Raw genomic sequence first — 15186 nt, 5'->3', positions numbered from 1 at the left:
GTTTTCCTCACAAGGGTTACACATTTCTCATTGGGTTGAATCTAAAATTTATGTTTTAACAGAACCAAAGTTAATTCAACGCAACTGAAATAAGTATATAAAATGTTACTTGCCAATTTGATTTATGTCTTTTTTTAAGAACCCCATTAACTCATTGCCTCCCATTGATGACGGCAGACAAAGCAGAGTTGCTCTAAAATAAGCTGTTTTTACATTCAGCACACTTTAACTTTGTCAAATAGTCACTTATAACACTGGAAAGTAAGGAAACACATCAACTTTCATATAGATACATAAATTAACTCACTGAAAGTGATAGATGTCTAATCCATTGGGACCATGAGGAACTGACAACGATCATTCGATCACTGTCATCCCTCCCAGTCCAGACGGATTGGACATATATCATTGTTAACGGCTCGAAAACGGGATCATTCACAGCCAATCTTAGCAGATCAAGATAAATGGTACATGGTCGATTGGTCGCCGGTCTTTTGGTCGCCGATCTTTTGGTCGCCCGGAAGGTAAGTGATAATTACCATTTAAATCGTTGCACAAATTCCCTAAATACAAACTACGAATTACTATTTAGTCATACTTAATGCCCTACTTATTATTAGGCTAAAGAAAAGCTCCAAATTTCCCGGACTTTTATTGTTTTTTGTTGGAGAACTTGTTAAGATCCTGACTGACGTAGCTTCTTAAAGGGACAACGCATGTACATACAAACTCTTATACACTCACACGTAGGCTCAGTGAAACTGCTCAGGGACATTGTTGGCTTAGGGACATTGTTGGCTTTGATTGATGAGTAGACCGTGTTGTTTTACCTTGTTTTGTCGCCGGACTTTTGGTCGCCGGTCTTTTGGTCGCCTGTTGTCGCGGTTGGGGCGACCAAAAGACGACGACCAAAAGACCGGCGACCAAAAGACGGCCACCAAAAGACCGGCGACCAAAAGACGGCGACCAAAAGACCGCACATGAGATAAATAACCAAATTTCAACTTTGTAAATTCCTGTTGGTCACGTTAATTCCCATGGAAAATGATTCAAATTCTCGGAATTTATTTTCAACCGCTGTTGTGCTTCGTCAGGTAAGACTAGTTCTTTAAAAAAGTGCTTTCTTTTCCCCTCCTTTTTCTTATTTGAATCACACGTGTGAGGAAAAAGGAAAGACGAGGAAACGCGCAGAACACAAAAAGTTATCCACACTAACACAACCTCTTGGCTTTTTGTCCATAAAAAGTGTCCACAAATTTTTTCGCCGCAACACGACAATTACAACAACATGTGAGCTTTAGCCCCAGGCGCTAAAAGTTAGCACTGTCTTGCCATGAACACAACAAAAATAATGACACTTCTTTTTAATGGAGTATGAATTTAAGGGTCCTCCCCAGCCATTGTGTCACATTGGTAAATAAAGCGGGAAGTGCGGCTGCGACGTCTTTCTCCGACTATGCTTCCTAGTGGCGCCGGAGGAAAACGGCGGCGGTCAGATGACAGCAAATGGCGAGCGGCAATGGACGGGCGCCGCTCCTGCCGCTGTTGCGCTCCAAGAGGTTGGGCGAAGATGGCATCGAGTCGCCCTCGTCCCCCCAAAGTCGCTCGTTACTGTTGATCTTGAGAGAGGAGCGGCAAGGTTAACCACGTCACCCCACATCACGACTTTTCACATCTTTTTTTTACTCCCCAATCAACACATTATTTTTTTCTTTCAATTATTGTTGCTTTACTTGTCATGTTCTTATATTTTCTGCGATTTTGTATTTATTTTTCATTGTTTCTGTTATTCTCTTTTAATATTTTTAGTATATTTATCGGCTGGATTTCACCCCATTTTCGGGCAATGTTTGCCCGTATGCCATTGACGTTCATCGCTGTCTTCTCCCAGGAAAATCACCCCGTGGCCTGTTTTTAATGTCTGAAAAGCTCCAGTATTTGTATTTAATCATGAAATGCTGATAGGAAGTGGATTTTACCCCATATTTGTGCATTGATTTATTGATTATTTTTTGTGTCGCAGCTGTAGCTGCAGTAGAGGTTTTATAGCCATAAAATAGTTTTTGAGGGTTGGATTGATATGTTGAAGGCGCTATGAGAAAATGCACGGACCGCCACTGATGTATATCCTACATTGTTTGACTTTGACATTTATCTAATATATTTTCCAAATCATATTCTTGTGCAAAAAAATTATTCATTACAATTGTTTTGTAATTAAAAGATGAATTTTATAGAATTATTTGTATGCCTCTCCTAATATTTGTGTAATTTGGACGAGTTACAAAATTTGAAGTTACGCATTTTCTTTTTGTAAAATGTTCATTTAAAAAAGGTATATTTTGTATATTTATTTTAAGCTTTATGTATTTTATATTTTGTAATGTGTACTGTTGCATGTGGTGACATTTATTATTTTATTTTTGTATTTTGAGTATTTTCTTCATTTTTTGTTCAACATTATTTTTGTTTAAGCTTTTATTTTTATGGTGTTCATCATGATTTTCTTTCATTTTCACTTGTTTTTTTCTCATGATGTATTTTTATCCTTAATGATTTTAAATTATATGAAAACATATTTTTATGCATTAATTGTATTCAATGCAATTCAGCTTGTGGGCGTCATGTTTGTTTACAAAGTAAAAATATTTTTATATATTTTTAGTATTCTAAGCTCATCTGTTCATTCATTAGCTGTACGGCTTAAACTAAAGTTCTTTTTAAAAAAAGTTTCATTTTTCTTTTACATTTACAGGGAGCTGGATATTTGTGATGTATGATTTTTCAACTTTAGTTTTAAAGGCATTTTTGTTGAATATTTTCATTTTTTGTTAAATATGTTTACCAACGTTGGTGTCTTTTTCATCTGGTTTATTTATTTTGACAAGTAGACCACTGTAGTTGAGATTGCACATGCGTACATACTATTTATATTAATGATTGATCTTGCAGCAAAATAAAAGGATTTGGCAAAAAAACATCAACCCACCTGAGTTGGGATCTCGGCTCGCAGGCTGTTCTGCGCCGTTTCCACAGAAACGGCAGGAATGGCGGTGGCCCGGGGAGAACCGCGGTCGTCGGGGGCCGGGTTTAGGGGGTTTGGCGCTGACTCTCCAGCCCCTGTTTTCACTTCTGAGCTGTTGCCGAACGCCAGGATGGCTTTCTCTGAAAACCAATGAATTGGGGGATTTTAACACTTCAGAGCAGTGCTCTCTAAACTATTCCATAGAGGGACACAGTGGGTGCAGGATTTTGTTCCAACTAATCAAGACATCACCATTTCACAAATTTGTCTCTCAAGTGTAGTCAGTTGATTGCAGTCAGTTGCGACACTCCCATAATTTATGGATTCTCGAATAGTTCCAAACATGACTTTGACATTCATTTGAATGTCAGTGTATTTGGAGAGAATTTAATTAAAAAGTTACCTCTTGAATTTTCAACTGTATTTTATTAGAGCAGTTTCATGATATACAGTGATCCCTCGCTACTTTGTGCGTTAAAAAATAAGCAGGAAAAAATGAAAATTAGGTATTTTATTCTTCATTTTTAGGGGCACGAGAATGTTTTTCACTCAAGGGCATTCATACAAGGTGCATGATTGGTTCCTGGTGTGATATTGGGATACAGGGTTAACAATGAGCCAGCTTTATGGCTTCATGTCAGGAGCTGATTGGCTGCGCATTACCAAGGCCTCTCGTATCGTGAATACTCGTAGAACAAATGAGAGGGGAACCTCATCTACTAGTGACAAACTCATTTCAATTCGCAGCACGTCTGTCATTGTCAACGGCAAAGAAATAGTTAATTACGGAAACCACACCCAACAAAACCAATCCCAAATAGTCACAATCTTGGAGGCGTTGTTCATTGCCTTCCTCACCTGCCTTGAGCGGCATGCCGCATGATAGGTTTTCATCATCCATGTCATCTGTCAGTTCAAATCGACATGGTTTGAGCCCAAACTTGTCTCTATGAAAGGCACTCAACTGTGCCATGTTGCTGCTTCGCTGGTCACCTCGTATTACATCACAGCATTTCCACCAAGCCAAATTTGTTTATTTCCCTGTGCTGCCACAATAAATCCCCTTTTCTCCATGACAGATAGAAATCAGTGTATCCAGCTACTAATCTGTTATTATTCTGATCCATAGCAATAGTTTCAGGAAAAAACTCCTCCAGAATAGCCCTTTAATTGCGCGATAGAGCATACAAACCACCATGAAGCTTGGAACCAATTGGCTCAAGAAGATTAATTTAGCCATCAATCTCACTTCTGTTGGTATAGATCAGTGTTTTCAAACCTTTTTTGAGCTGCGGCACACTTTTTGCATTGAAAAAAGGTCAAGGCCTACCACCATCTGAAAATCTTTTAATTTAAAGCGATGTCGCTTATAGTAACAATAGTCATTCTCATCCAAGTTTTGTCAGCAGGAATCACATAAACCTCCAAAATTATTCCAAAATCTAATTTTTCACAATGACATAATGTCACCAAAAGTTGATGTCTGCTGACCCAGAACAACTTCCGGCATAAATAAGTAATGTAATGTTTTTTAATTCTAACCTCCGGCATAAATAGGTAATGTAATGTTTTTTAATTGCATAATTTTATGACTTTTCTCCAAATATTACTAACCGTAATTACTCGAATATAACACGCAGATTTTTGCTATATAATTAATTCCAATAGTTGGGGGTGCGTGTTATAATCAATAACTAAAATAAATTACAAATGTTCGATCGAAAAAAGCATTGTCAAACTCACTTTGACGCACGGATTTTACGTCATCTCGTAAAGACGGCGCACGGATTTTACGTCATCTCGTAATTTCGATCGAAAATCGGAAAGCCGAGACCACCACTCCCCCCCTCTAGCCTCCTACTCGTCTCAGTTCACCCTCTCTCAGTTCAGTGTTATAATCAATAACTAAAATAAATTACAAATTTTCGATCGAAAGCATTGTCAAACTCACTTTGACGCACGGATTTTACGTCATCTCGTAAAGCCAATCGGATGATGTGTTGTGGGAGGAAGAGGAAGTGGATGAAGGAAGCGTGTACGTTGATAGGATTCTCAACGAAGAGATGTATGAGAGGACAGACAAAGAGAGAGAGGAACTCTTCATTTGAAGGATTCTAATGAATAAATTTGTTTGAACAAAACAATCGTGAAACGAAGAAAAAAAGGTAATATTTCTGATTTTCGTCAGCGGGAAATTTTAGGTGCGCACTATATTCGATTACTGCGTTTTTCCAGATTTTTTGGGCCCAAAATTACCTGCGTGTTATTTTCGAGTGCGCGTTATATTCGAGTAATTACGGTAAATGTCCTAATATTACGCAAAAGAAAATGTGCTCACACAGACTTTACGTCGCCAAAAGTCAATGCCCTAGAAACCAAACAACTTCCGGTTCATGTTAGAGAAAAATAAGCAACAAAATGACTGTTTCACAATTTGAATCTTGTAATAGTATAATCTATAGTTTAACGTTCATGTTATTTTGATTTTAACCTTGTAATAGTTCAATTTTAATCTTGTTATAATCATATTAATTTTTCCTCTCTGAATATTACATTGTATGACTTCTTGCAATTTCCCCGCGGCACATCTGACCATTGCTCACGGCACAGTGGATGGGGAACACTGGTTTAGATCACAGGTGTCAAACTGATTCCAAAAAGGGCCAAGATGGTGCAGGTTTTCTCCCTACTGAAACAGCGCAGTTAGGCCAATGAGGAGGTCAGCTGGAAGAAGCAGCACCTGACTGCAATCAATGATTACAGTTGTAAGAGAACAGAATGGTGAAATGGTGTCGTCTTGGTGGGTCGGAACAAAAACCTGCCACCACTAGACCCTTTCTGGAAATAGTTTGACACCAATGGTATAGATCAGGGGTGGCCAAGTCGGGCCCTCGAGAGCCCCTATCCAGTGTGTTTTCCATGTCTCCCTCCACCAACCCACCTGAATCAAATAATTTGGATCGGTATCAAGCTTCTGGACAGATTGCTGATGAGTTGATCATTTGATTCAGGTGTCTTAGAGGAGGGCGATAGGGAAAACAGACTGGATAGGGAGTCTCGAGGACCGGACTTGGCCACCTCTGGTATAGATAGACCAACATATTGTTGCATTGCTGCGTTTGCCTTATAAATCCCAGGATGCCTTGTGGCATTATGGATGTAAATAATGTTCAAGTGGCGACCCGGTGGCGCGAGTGGTTAGCGTGTCGGCCTCACAGCTCTGGGGTCCTGGGTTCAAATCCAGCTCACGTCCACCTGTGTGTAGTTTGCAAGTCCTCCATGTACTCTGGTTTCCTCCCACATTCCAAAAACAAGCATGGTAGGCTGATTGGACACTCCAAATTGTCCCTAGGTATGGGTGTGAGTGTGAATGGTTGTCAGTCTGCTTGTGCCCTGCGATTGCCTCTGACCCAGAGTCAGCTGGGATAGGCTCCAGCACCCCCCGCGACCCTAATGAGGATAAACCGGTTCAGAAAATGAGATGAGAGATGAGATAGTAGCCTGTTCTTCTGTATTCACTTTGTGTATCCAACAAATTGCACCTTCCCATCACGTGGGCTCAATAATCTTGCGGTTTGGCCAATGTCATCTCGCTGACAAGTAAACCTGCTTGATCATATGACCGCTTTGTAGATTTCAGATTTCAAGACCAATGCATCTCCCACATCACAGACCAGTAACCGAATCTAATCAGTTAATCTTTACACCTGTCAGGTCGATTGGTAATATTGAGTCAGTTCACTAAAATATATTTTCGCTGAAACGGAACCCCATCTAAAATGACATGTTGGTTCTATATGTTGTATTTTAATCTGAGTAACTCAACTATAATATAGAGAATTAAAATCAAGCTTAATTTCTATTTAATTTAGATTTTGGTACATATGTGGTGACGTAAAACGGTGCTGGCGTAATTATGTGACGGATTGAAAAGAAACGATACAGTAATCCCTCAAATATCGCAGCTAATGTAGACCAGATATGGCCGCGATAATCAAAAAACACGAAGATCACTCCTATTATTAGTACCATACTACTACATGTTTTCGTGCATATACAAAAATACATGTACAATCCATCATCCCATCCTGCCTGAAATCTGCCACCATTATCCCTGTCCCTAAAAAGCCAACCATTGACAGCCTGAATGATTATAGGCCTGTTGCACTTACGCCTGTGATCATGAATTTGCTTTGAAAGTTAGTCGCCCGCCATATCAGGGATACAATCCCTCCCTCAGTTGACCCTCACCAGTTTGCCTATAGAGCAAATAGGTCCACTGAGGACGCCATCGCTGTAGCTCTACACACAGCACTGAGCCACCTGGAGCACCATGGGAACTACGTGAGGATGCTTTTCATTGACTATAGCTCAGACTTCAACACTATAATACCGGACATTCTGGCTGACAAACTCCCCCACCTAGGACTATCCTCGGCTATCTGCTACTGGATTAAGAACTTCTTAACGAACCGTCCACAAACTGTTAGACTTGGTCCCCACCTCTCTTCCTCCATTACACTGAGCACTGGCTCCCCTCAAGGCTGTGTACTGAGTCCTCTTCTGTACTCCCTGTACGCATACGACTGTACACCGACCCACCAGTCTAACTCCATCATCAAATTTGCCGATGACACCACTGTGGTCGGACTCATCTTGGGGGGGGGGGGTGTCTGCTTACAGAGATGAGGTCAACAAACTGTCTTTGTGGTGTTTGGTGAACAATCTCCTGGTCTACCAACACCATGGCAGTGGTGAAGAAGGCCCAGAAACGACTCAATTTCCTGAGGGTACTCAGGAGGAACAACTTGGAACCTAAGCTTCTGGTAACCTTCTATAGAGCCACTGTGGAGAGCATCCTGGCATACTGCATTACAGTGTGGTATGCTGGAAGCACGCCAGTAGACAGAGAGGCCATGCAGAGAGTGATCAACACTGCCCAGAAGATCATCGGCTGCTCTCTGTCCTCACTGGATGACATTGCCAGCTCTCGCTACCTCAGCAGAGCCGCCGGGAACATTGTCAGGGACCAATACCACCCTGGTCACAACCTGTTCCAGCTGCTGCCCTCTGGCAGACGCTACAGGTCTCACAAAGCACGGACAAATAGACTTAAGGACAGTTTTCTCCCCACAGCCATCAGGACTCTGAACTTCCGGTAACACAACACACAATCCCTTCGGTGTAATAACTTCGGGGTGAGGTAATATGAAAATATGTTTGGGTGATGATCTGCCTCCTACTGGCTGACTGAAGGTAAGTGAAAGAGAGTGAGAGGTAAGTGATCCGCTCGGGGGGTGATGCGATGTATCCATAACGGCAGAATGCCAAATTACGAGTCCGAAACTATCACTTATTTAGGTCTTTTGCCGAGAAAATGCACCTTATGGAGAAGCACTACCAATTTCGTCATACGCAGTTTCTGGGTGTGATGACAATTAGGCTTTATGTTGTTGATGATGACGACAGGGCCTATGTCCGATTATTATTATTATTTTTATCCATGCTTAGACTTCCATGTTTTTTCTTTAGTGGCAGCAAGGTTCTTCTCATGACAAGTTAACGTATAAATCAAAATAACTAATTTTCTCACAAATAGAGCCAATAGAGCTATCACTGGCCAGAGTAAGTTTGGGGAATAAAATGCACACCATCAGTGTGGGGAAACCCACGAGAACTCAAGATTACTGTAATAAATTTTTATGGTATGAACTTCGATTTTTGGTTAAGGAAAGTTTTCCTTAAATTAGCTTCTGTTATTTATTCTGCCAGAGCGCTAGGAGAAAAACATAATAACATCACATGGACGCTTGCAGCCATTATTCTTCTTTTTCTGCAGCGGATTTAACGGTCGCTGAATGCCTGCTGTGCTTTTGAATGCCTTCATTTAGGAAATGTCATGTTGCTCATTTATTTACCTGTCAACTGCCATTATGTACATGGACATTTTTCAAACTGTAATAGGCATAAACAAGACTTAATTGCCAGCCATTTCAATCAATCATATAAAAGTTAAACCCCTTAAAGCTTGTCATCCCCAATTAGCAGTGGCGGGCCGTCCATTTCACACCTGGGCCTTCAGTAGTGCTACGTGTGAATCAATCCAACCCTCAACAAGTATTTTATGTCTATAAAACCTTTACTGCAGCTACAGCTGCGACACATAAAAATAATCAATAATAACCTCATTAATTTAAATATTATTTCGGAAAATAGACACATTTTACTCAACAAAAATTCTTTTTATTTATACACAAAATGCATCCTCCTTTCTTTTTTCAAGAAAATTTCAATTACTCTGTGGTACAAATTACACGTGCGTTTCAGGTCCATCAAGAAGTTCTTTTCTATCGCCATCAAACCTAATGCTGACAGTCGAGTCTGACATGTTGCATTTCTGGCATAAGTTTTTATTCTGTTTCGGGCTGAAAATGTCCGTTCGACAGAAGCAGTGGACACGGTGGTCACTGTCAAACCCACTAATGTGTACAGCTGCCCCATGCTCTCACTCAGATTTTTCTGCTGAAGGAAGTCAGGGAGATCAGTGACAGATTTTCCTGTAAAATCATCCGTGGCATACATTACATTCAGTTCTGTTCTTAGCCGACCGATGCAGATCGAAAAGTGTACCGTGGCTCTGCGTTAAGATGGAGAAGGCTGCATGTGGGAAAGTTTTCTTGTATTCCCAAAACTTCTGCGGGTCGAGGAGGGAGAGAAACATCAGTCTTTCGTGTTCTTGAAATCTCGTCCGCGTCTGGCAAGTAATATTGTCCAGAATCCTGTCGTGGAGTTGGTGGTAGTGCGCGCGAGAATCTTGCGCTTGACCTCTTCGTGCGCTTGGAGCACCTGCACTGCATTCAGTGGCCATTATGTGCTACAAAGTTTAACTCTTTGAAGCAGAAATCTTTTTTTGCGGGTCAAATCCATTAAGAATCATCGCAGCCAATATTTAAAATATTTTATATATAGTTAAATTTTTGAAATGGATGCTCATACACAAATATGATTGATACCAATTTGATTATTACATAACTTTAAAAAAAATCTACGCTATTGAGGATGATAGGCGTCCAATCATGTTTCTTTCAATGATGAGTAGATGTTAACAAGTGACCCAAAAATGCAACAAAATTAATAGGAAGTCACCAAAAATCTACAGAATTCAAAATCATCCAGATGTGCTTTAAATCCATCAGCACACCGCACAGAATCATTCACCATTACAGAGACAAAGTACCTTTATTTACCTTCTCATCTCTTCCTCCATCACTTCAGCAATAGCAGTGATCAGGTTGTTTTGTATTTTGCCCAACGTGCCACTAAACACTTTATTAGTGGACAGGTGGTAATGTAAATCTGTGTTACTCTCAGCAATGAGAGAAAGAAGTTCCACATAATTTCCTTTGTTTGGGGGATGCAGCGCTTTCATCGTGTCCCCGAAATGAAAGTTTACAGAGTCTATCAAACTTTTTAAGATTTCCATATTTTTCTTTACCTTTTCGTTGTGGTGCTCCGTTTCCCTGCGCCCTTGCTCGCTGAACTCGGGTTTCGTAAAAAGTTTTGGAGAGCACCGTTGGTGTCCGACAGTGCGTTGGTGTCTCGTTGCTGCTTTGGTTAAACAAGTCAAATTTGCAAATCCAGTGTTGCTCCAAACACCATGTCGATCGGTGGCAAATAACAAGCACTCCCAGCAATACAATTTGCAGTGTTCCTCGGAGCCCGTGAGCCAGGAGTAGCGCTCGCAGTTAGCGAACTGAATGTGGTGGACAAACCCTTTTCCCGGTTGTAACAGGCTTGCTAGCTTCGGAGTTGGCCGCCCTTTCTTAATGATGTCCATTTTTTTCTGGAAAAGTCTGTCTGGAAAATGGCTTTGCCAGCAAATCTGCAACCAAATCCATTTGTTTTCATCCGTTGGCCATTGTGGGTTGAATTTGCGAGCTCTGGCTGGCTCACTCTGGCTTTGACCCGCCTACACTATCACTAGCCAATCATAGTTGGTGAAAGCGATGACGTATCCCTACGCCTGCGACAAGGCAATGACGTATCCCTACACTATTAGTCCCCAACGCACCAATAGGAGTGTCACGTCGGCACTGTGGTGACGACACTACCTCTAGCGCCTTTTTAATCATTTTTTTTCATTTGACTCTTCTTCACGCATACTCTCTGTAATATATTGATACTAGAAATGATAATTGCCTCAGGTTATACAAGTGTGTTTAACCACGCCACCTAGTGACCGTTGTGTAATACATCATGACCCGGATGGAGTGGTGTTGTGTGGCCGTTCTGAGTGTTGCAATAAAGAGCTACACGTGTGAACCCTGGCTCCGCCGTCTATTGCTGTTATGGTTATATTAACAGTTATATAAAGTGCAAAGTTATCACACTCTCATTGATACTCATTGATTAGCAACAGCGTAACACTGTTGTCAAAATAATTCAGATATTTTATTTTAAGAGTGGTGAAATGACAAAAAAAAATCACACATTTTCATGTATATTGACTTTTAAATTCTGAGTATGGCTCTCAAGAAATAAAATTTGAAAATAGGAATTGTTTTTCGCTCTCTTCGTCAAAAAGGTTTCCAACCCCCTGGTCTCAGTTGGGATAGGCTCCCGCAACCCTAAAGGATGCGCGATACCGAAGATGAATAAATGATGAAAAATAGCTCAGATGAAATCAGGAATTATAAATTTATAGCGAACATTTTTAATTTCTATTTTGTTTTTAATAAAAGATTAAAATACTGTTTTTAATAAAACTAATAAATAACCATTCAAATTAATAGATACAATAACTGCAGTTTCATAGTTTTTTTTTAAAATAAAATAAATTAAAATAAGAAGGAATTTAATGTTTTTTGTTGTCATTTTAAAAACGATTTACACTGGTTATGTTTTTTAATCAACATTATATTACTATTTCATTATTATTCATAAATATGAAATGAATGTTTATCAAATTAATAGCGAAAACACTTCAAATTTCCCTTTTTGTGTATAAAATTCATAAAATTATAGTACTGTCATTCTTCACCACTTTGCGGTTTCAAAATTTGCGGCTTCAGTACATGCTGGCATTTTAAATTAAGTATCCAAATAAAAAATAAAACTAGAAAACCCACGCCGAAACTAGCAAGTGGAAGACAGGAGGAGAAATACCGGAAGTAAGGGCACCACTACCCAGCCTGTGTACCTCAACCATTATGGTATATCCAATCAAAACATTCCAGACATGTGGCGAGGCAATTGACTTCCGTGTGGTCATAGCGCTTTTAATCATCCCAAGCATCACTTTTACAAAAGCCTATGGCTACAACTCTGATAGTGAGATGGAACCCAACGTGTTCGACGCGAAGTCGCCAACATTGCCGAATTCTATGTCAAATACAGAAGATGAGGGCTTTGATGGATTTGTAGATCTTTGAATGGTTTGACTTATATTCACATACCATATTTACTCGCATATATGCCGCTTTTGTTGGACAAAAAATGATCACTGAATCGAGGGTACAGCGTATATGCGCAAAAACACGGCTTATACACGCAGTGTGCGAGTAAATACGGAACATTACGTCAATAAAGCACAATCAAACTCAGTTTTCCGTCTGTTGCTTTTTGAAAACATACGCTAGGATGCATGCTAGCATTACTATATGTCGCGTCCAATGAACCAGAGTGTGGGCTGAATACAGAAATTGCACCTGCAACTGAGACGGTGCCCCTGTAGGTGTGAAAATATGGTACATATAAATGCTAAAAAAGAAAACAAAAACAAATATAAAAACAATTTATGTTATGTTAAGTAGTTCTTACTATGTTTGGTTTATTTGTAAAGCCTTAAATCTTCTAAAAATATGAAGTCAAATATATTTCTACACCATTAGCTAACACAGATGTTTTTTAAAAATTGATTCGGCGATATATCGCAATATTAAATTCCATGGTTCATGTATCAATTCAAAAGCTGTCTGAATCGATCTTAACACTTGTTTCATGTTTGAAATAAACAATAGGTGGCTACACTTCCACTGCGTCCACTAGGTAGCAGCAGCTGCTGTGATCTGATGTGTAGTAATCGTGCTTGGATGCACGATGGCGCATTTTACCAGCTCTGGTCCCATATTGAGTGCTATTCTGAAAGGGTTGCAGGATTTGCTGGAGCCTGTCCCAACGGACTTCGTGCGAAAGGCAGACAAGACCCTAGACTGGTTGCCAGGCAGTTTTAGGGCACAGAGAGAGAGAGAGAGAGAGAGAGAGAGAGAGAGAGAGAGAGAGAGAGACAGCCATTTGCATGCCCAATCATACCACCACCAAGCGGGGATCGATACCACATTTGCCTGCACCAAAGTCAGGTTTACAGCCATCAAGTGCACTGAAACATGATCACTTAATGCCATGTTGTGTTGTACTCACTGAGGCAATCGTTCTCGTGGAACAAAGCCAGGAATCCGGCACATTGCTCCCGCTGGTGTCCGCCGGTACTGCAGGAGCACCAAGGTCCCACGTTGGAGGTGGTGTTGTCAAGGTAGTTGGGCGTGATGGTACTGCCTAGCGAAGAACACGTTCACAACACCAAAGAATGATTAAAACATCATCTTGTTACGACCCTGTGATCCATACAACGGCTCATTATTCTCAACACGGCGCCATCTCTCGCCTGGGCGCGTTCTACTGACTCTGCATTCTTTGATCTGATTCTGTCTTTGAATTAATGGCGTGAGCGCACGGATCGATGGCACCGCCACTTCTTGATTTTTTTAACAGAGGGATTTGGAGAAGAAAACTTTGATAAGTAGAAGATGTTTATTCTCCTCTACTGCAGTCATTAACTGCTTGGCACTCGGACCACCTTGCTGAATCGACAACTAGTCGATGATCAATGTGGAATATCAATCGTTTAGAGCAGTGGCTCTTAAAGTATCACCTCAAAAAGTACTCAGCTCTAATATTAACAGCCCATAATGGCTGATATCAACTACATATCCAAACCATGAACTAGTAAGGCTGACGATTTCTGGATGGAGCTATTTCATTGGTCAGTTGGCACTTGTGCGTAGGGTTGTTGTTCTTACCGATGAGGCCCGTGTAGGATAGCAGGCAGGCGGCGTGATTCTCGTGCTTGCAGCCGCTGAGGCTCTGCTGCCACGGCTGGCAATCGTACTGGAACTGAGCCCAGCGAGATCTGACCAAAGGAACGCAATCACGCATCAGAATCGTCAACATTGATCTCTCCTTATAGATAAAGCTACCATTTTCTTCAACCATAACTGGTAACTGGACATTTCGTCGATGGACACTTCGCGTCCGGAGACGAAGCGTCCGGCGACGAAGTGTCCGTTGACGAAATTTCCGGTCACGACCATAACTCATTAGCTGCAATTGATGCCGATAGACACCCTATCCATTTGAAACAAGAGGGCTGGAAGTAATGAACATTCATTCATTCACAGCCTAACACTTCTGGTTCAAACGAAACACATAAATTATTAATAGAAAAGAGCTACATGATTGGGTGGCTATCGTTGTCAGTTGCTCCAGAGCAGGGGTGGTCAAACTGGTCCTCGAGGGCCGCTGTGGGTGCAGGTTTTTGGTGCAACCGATCCACCACAGACACTTTAACCAATGAGATTTCTACAGAAAACAAGAAGCACCTGACTGCAATTCACTGATTGCACTTGTACGACGCCAGATTGGTGTAAAGGTTTCCTCTTTATGGGTTGGAATGAAAACCTGCACCCACTGCAGCCCTTTTTGGAATAGTTTGCCAAACCCTGCTCCAGAGTCAATGGCAGATTTGCCTAGCTTTTTCCCCCCTAGACATTTTGGTAGGTGTTCCTGATAGATATGCAAACCTGGAGCCTATCCCAGCTGACTTCGGGTGAAAGGAAGACTACACCCTAGATTGATCAATTCGTAGGGCAGTCAGAGTTAGACGACCATTCGCACTCACAAGCATACCGCCACCAGCGGGAATCGAGCCCGCGCCTGCCCGCACTTTGCTAAGTGCAACTACTTTTAGAAGATGGATATTCTATTTGTAATTTTTTGATGACATGAATAAACCAACATTGCTGTTTTTAACTCAGAATTTCAGACTACTTAGTATGTCTTTTTGGACAGCTGATGGGACGATGGTTCTGCGGAAATGCTCCTTC

General features: G+C 41.0%; 1 protein-coding gene across 5 annotated transcripts in view; it reads right to left on the bottom strand.

The window, feature by feature from the left end:
• LOC144090217 (GDNF family receptor alpha-4-like) overlaps positions 1-15186 on the bottom strand; it is a 132338-nt gene continuing 117152 nt past the window's right edge. For all 5 annotated transcript variants that reach the window (XM_077621577.1, XM_077621573.1, XM_077621574.1 and 2 more), the window contains exons 5-8: positions 14104-14213; positions 13445-13579; positions 2990-3165; positions 1-1619 (exon numbers count right to left, since the gene is read on the bottom strand). In XM_077621577.1, coding sequence (XP_077477703.1) covers positions 1464-1619; positions 2990-3165; positions 13445-13579; positions 14104-14213 — 577 coding nt within the window. In that variant the 3' untranslated portion in view covers positions 1-1463. The remainder of the gene's footprint in view (positions 1620-2989; positions 3166-13444; positions 13580-14103; positions 14214-15186) is intronic.

This window comes from Stigmatopora argus, chromosome 15, assembly GCF_051989625.1.
Source record: "Stigmatopora argus isolate UIUO_Sarg chromosome 15, RoL_Sarg_1.0, whole genome shotgun sequence".
Lineage (NCBI taxonomy): Eukaryota > Metazoa > Chordata > Actinopteri > Syngnathiformes > Syngnathidae > Stigmatopora > Stigmatopora argus.
The sequence above is the reverse complement of the archived record's forward strand: the minus strand, read 5'-3'. Positions and strand labels throughout refer to the sequence as shown.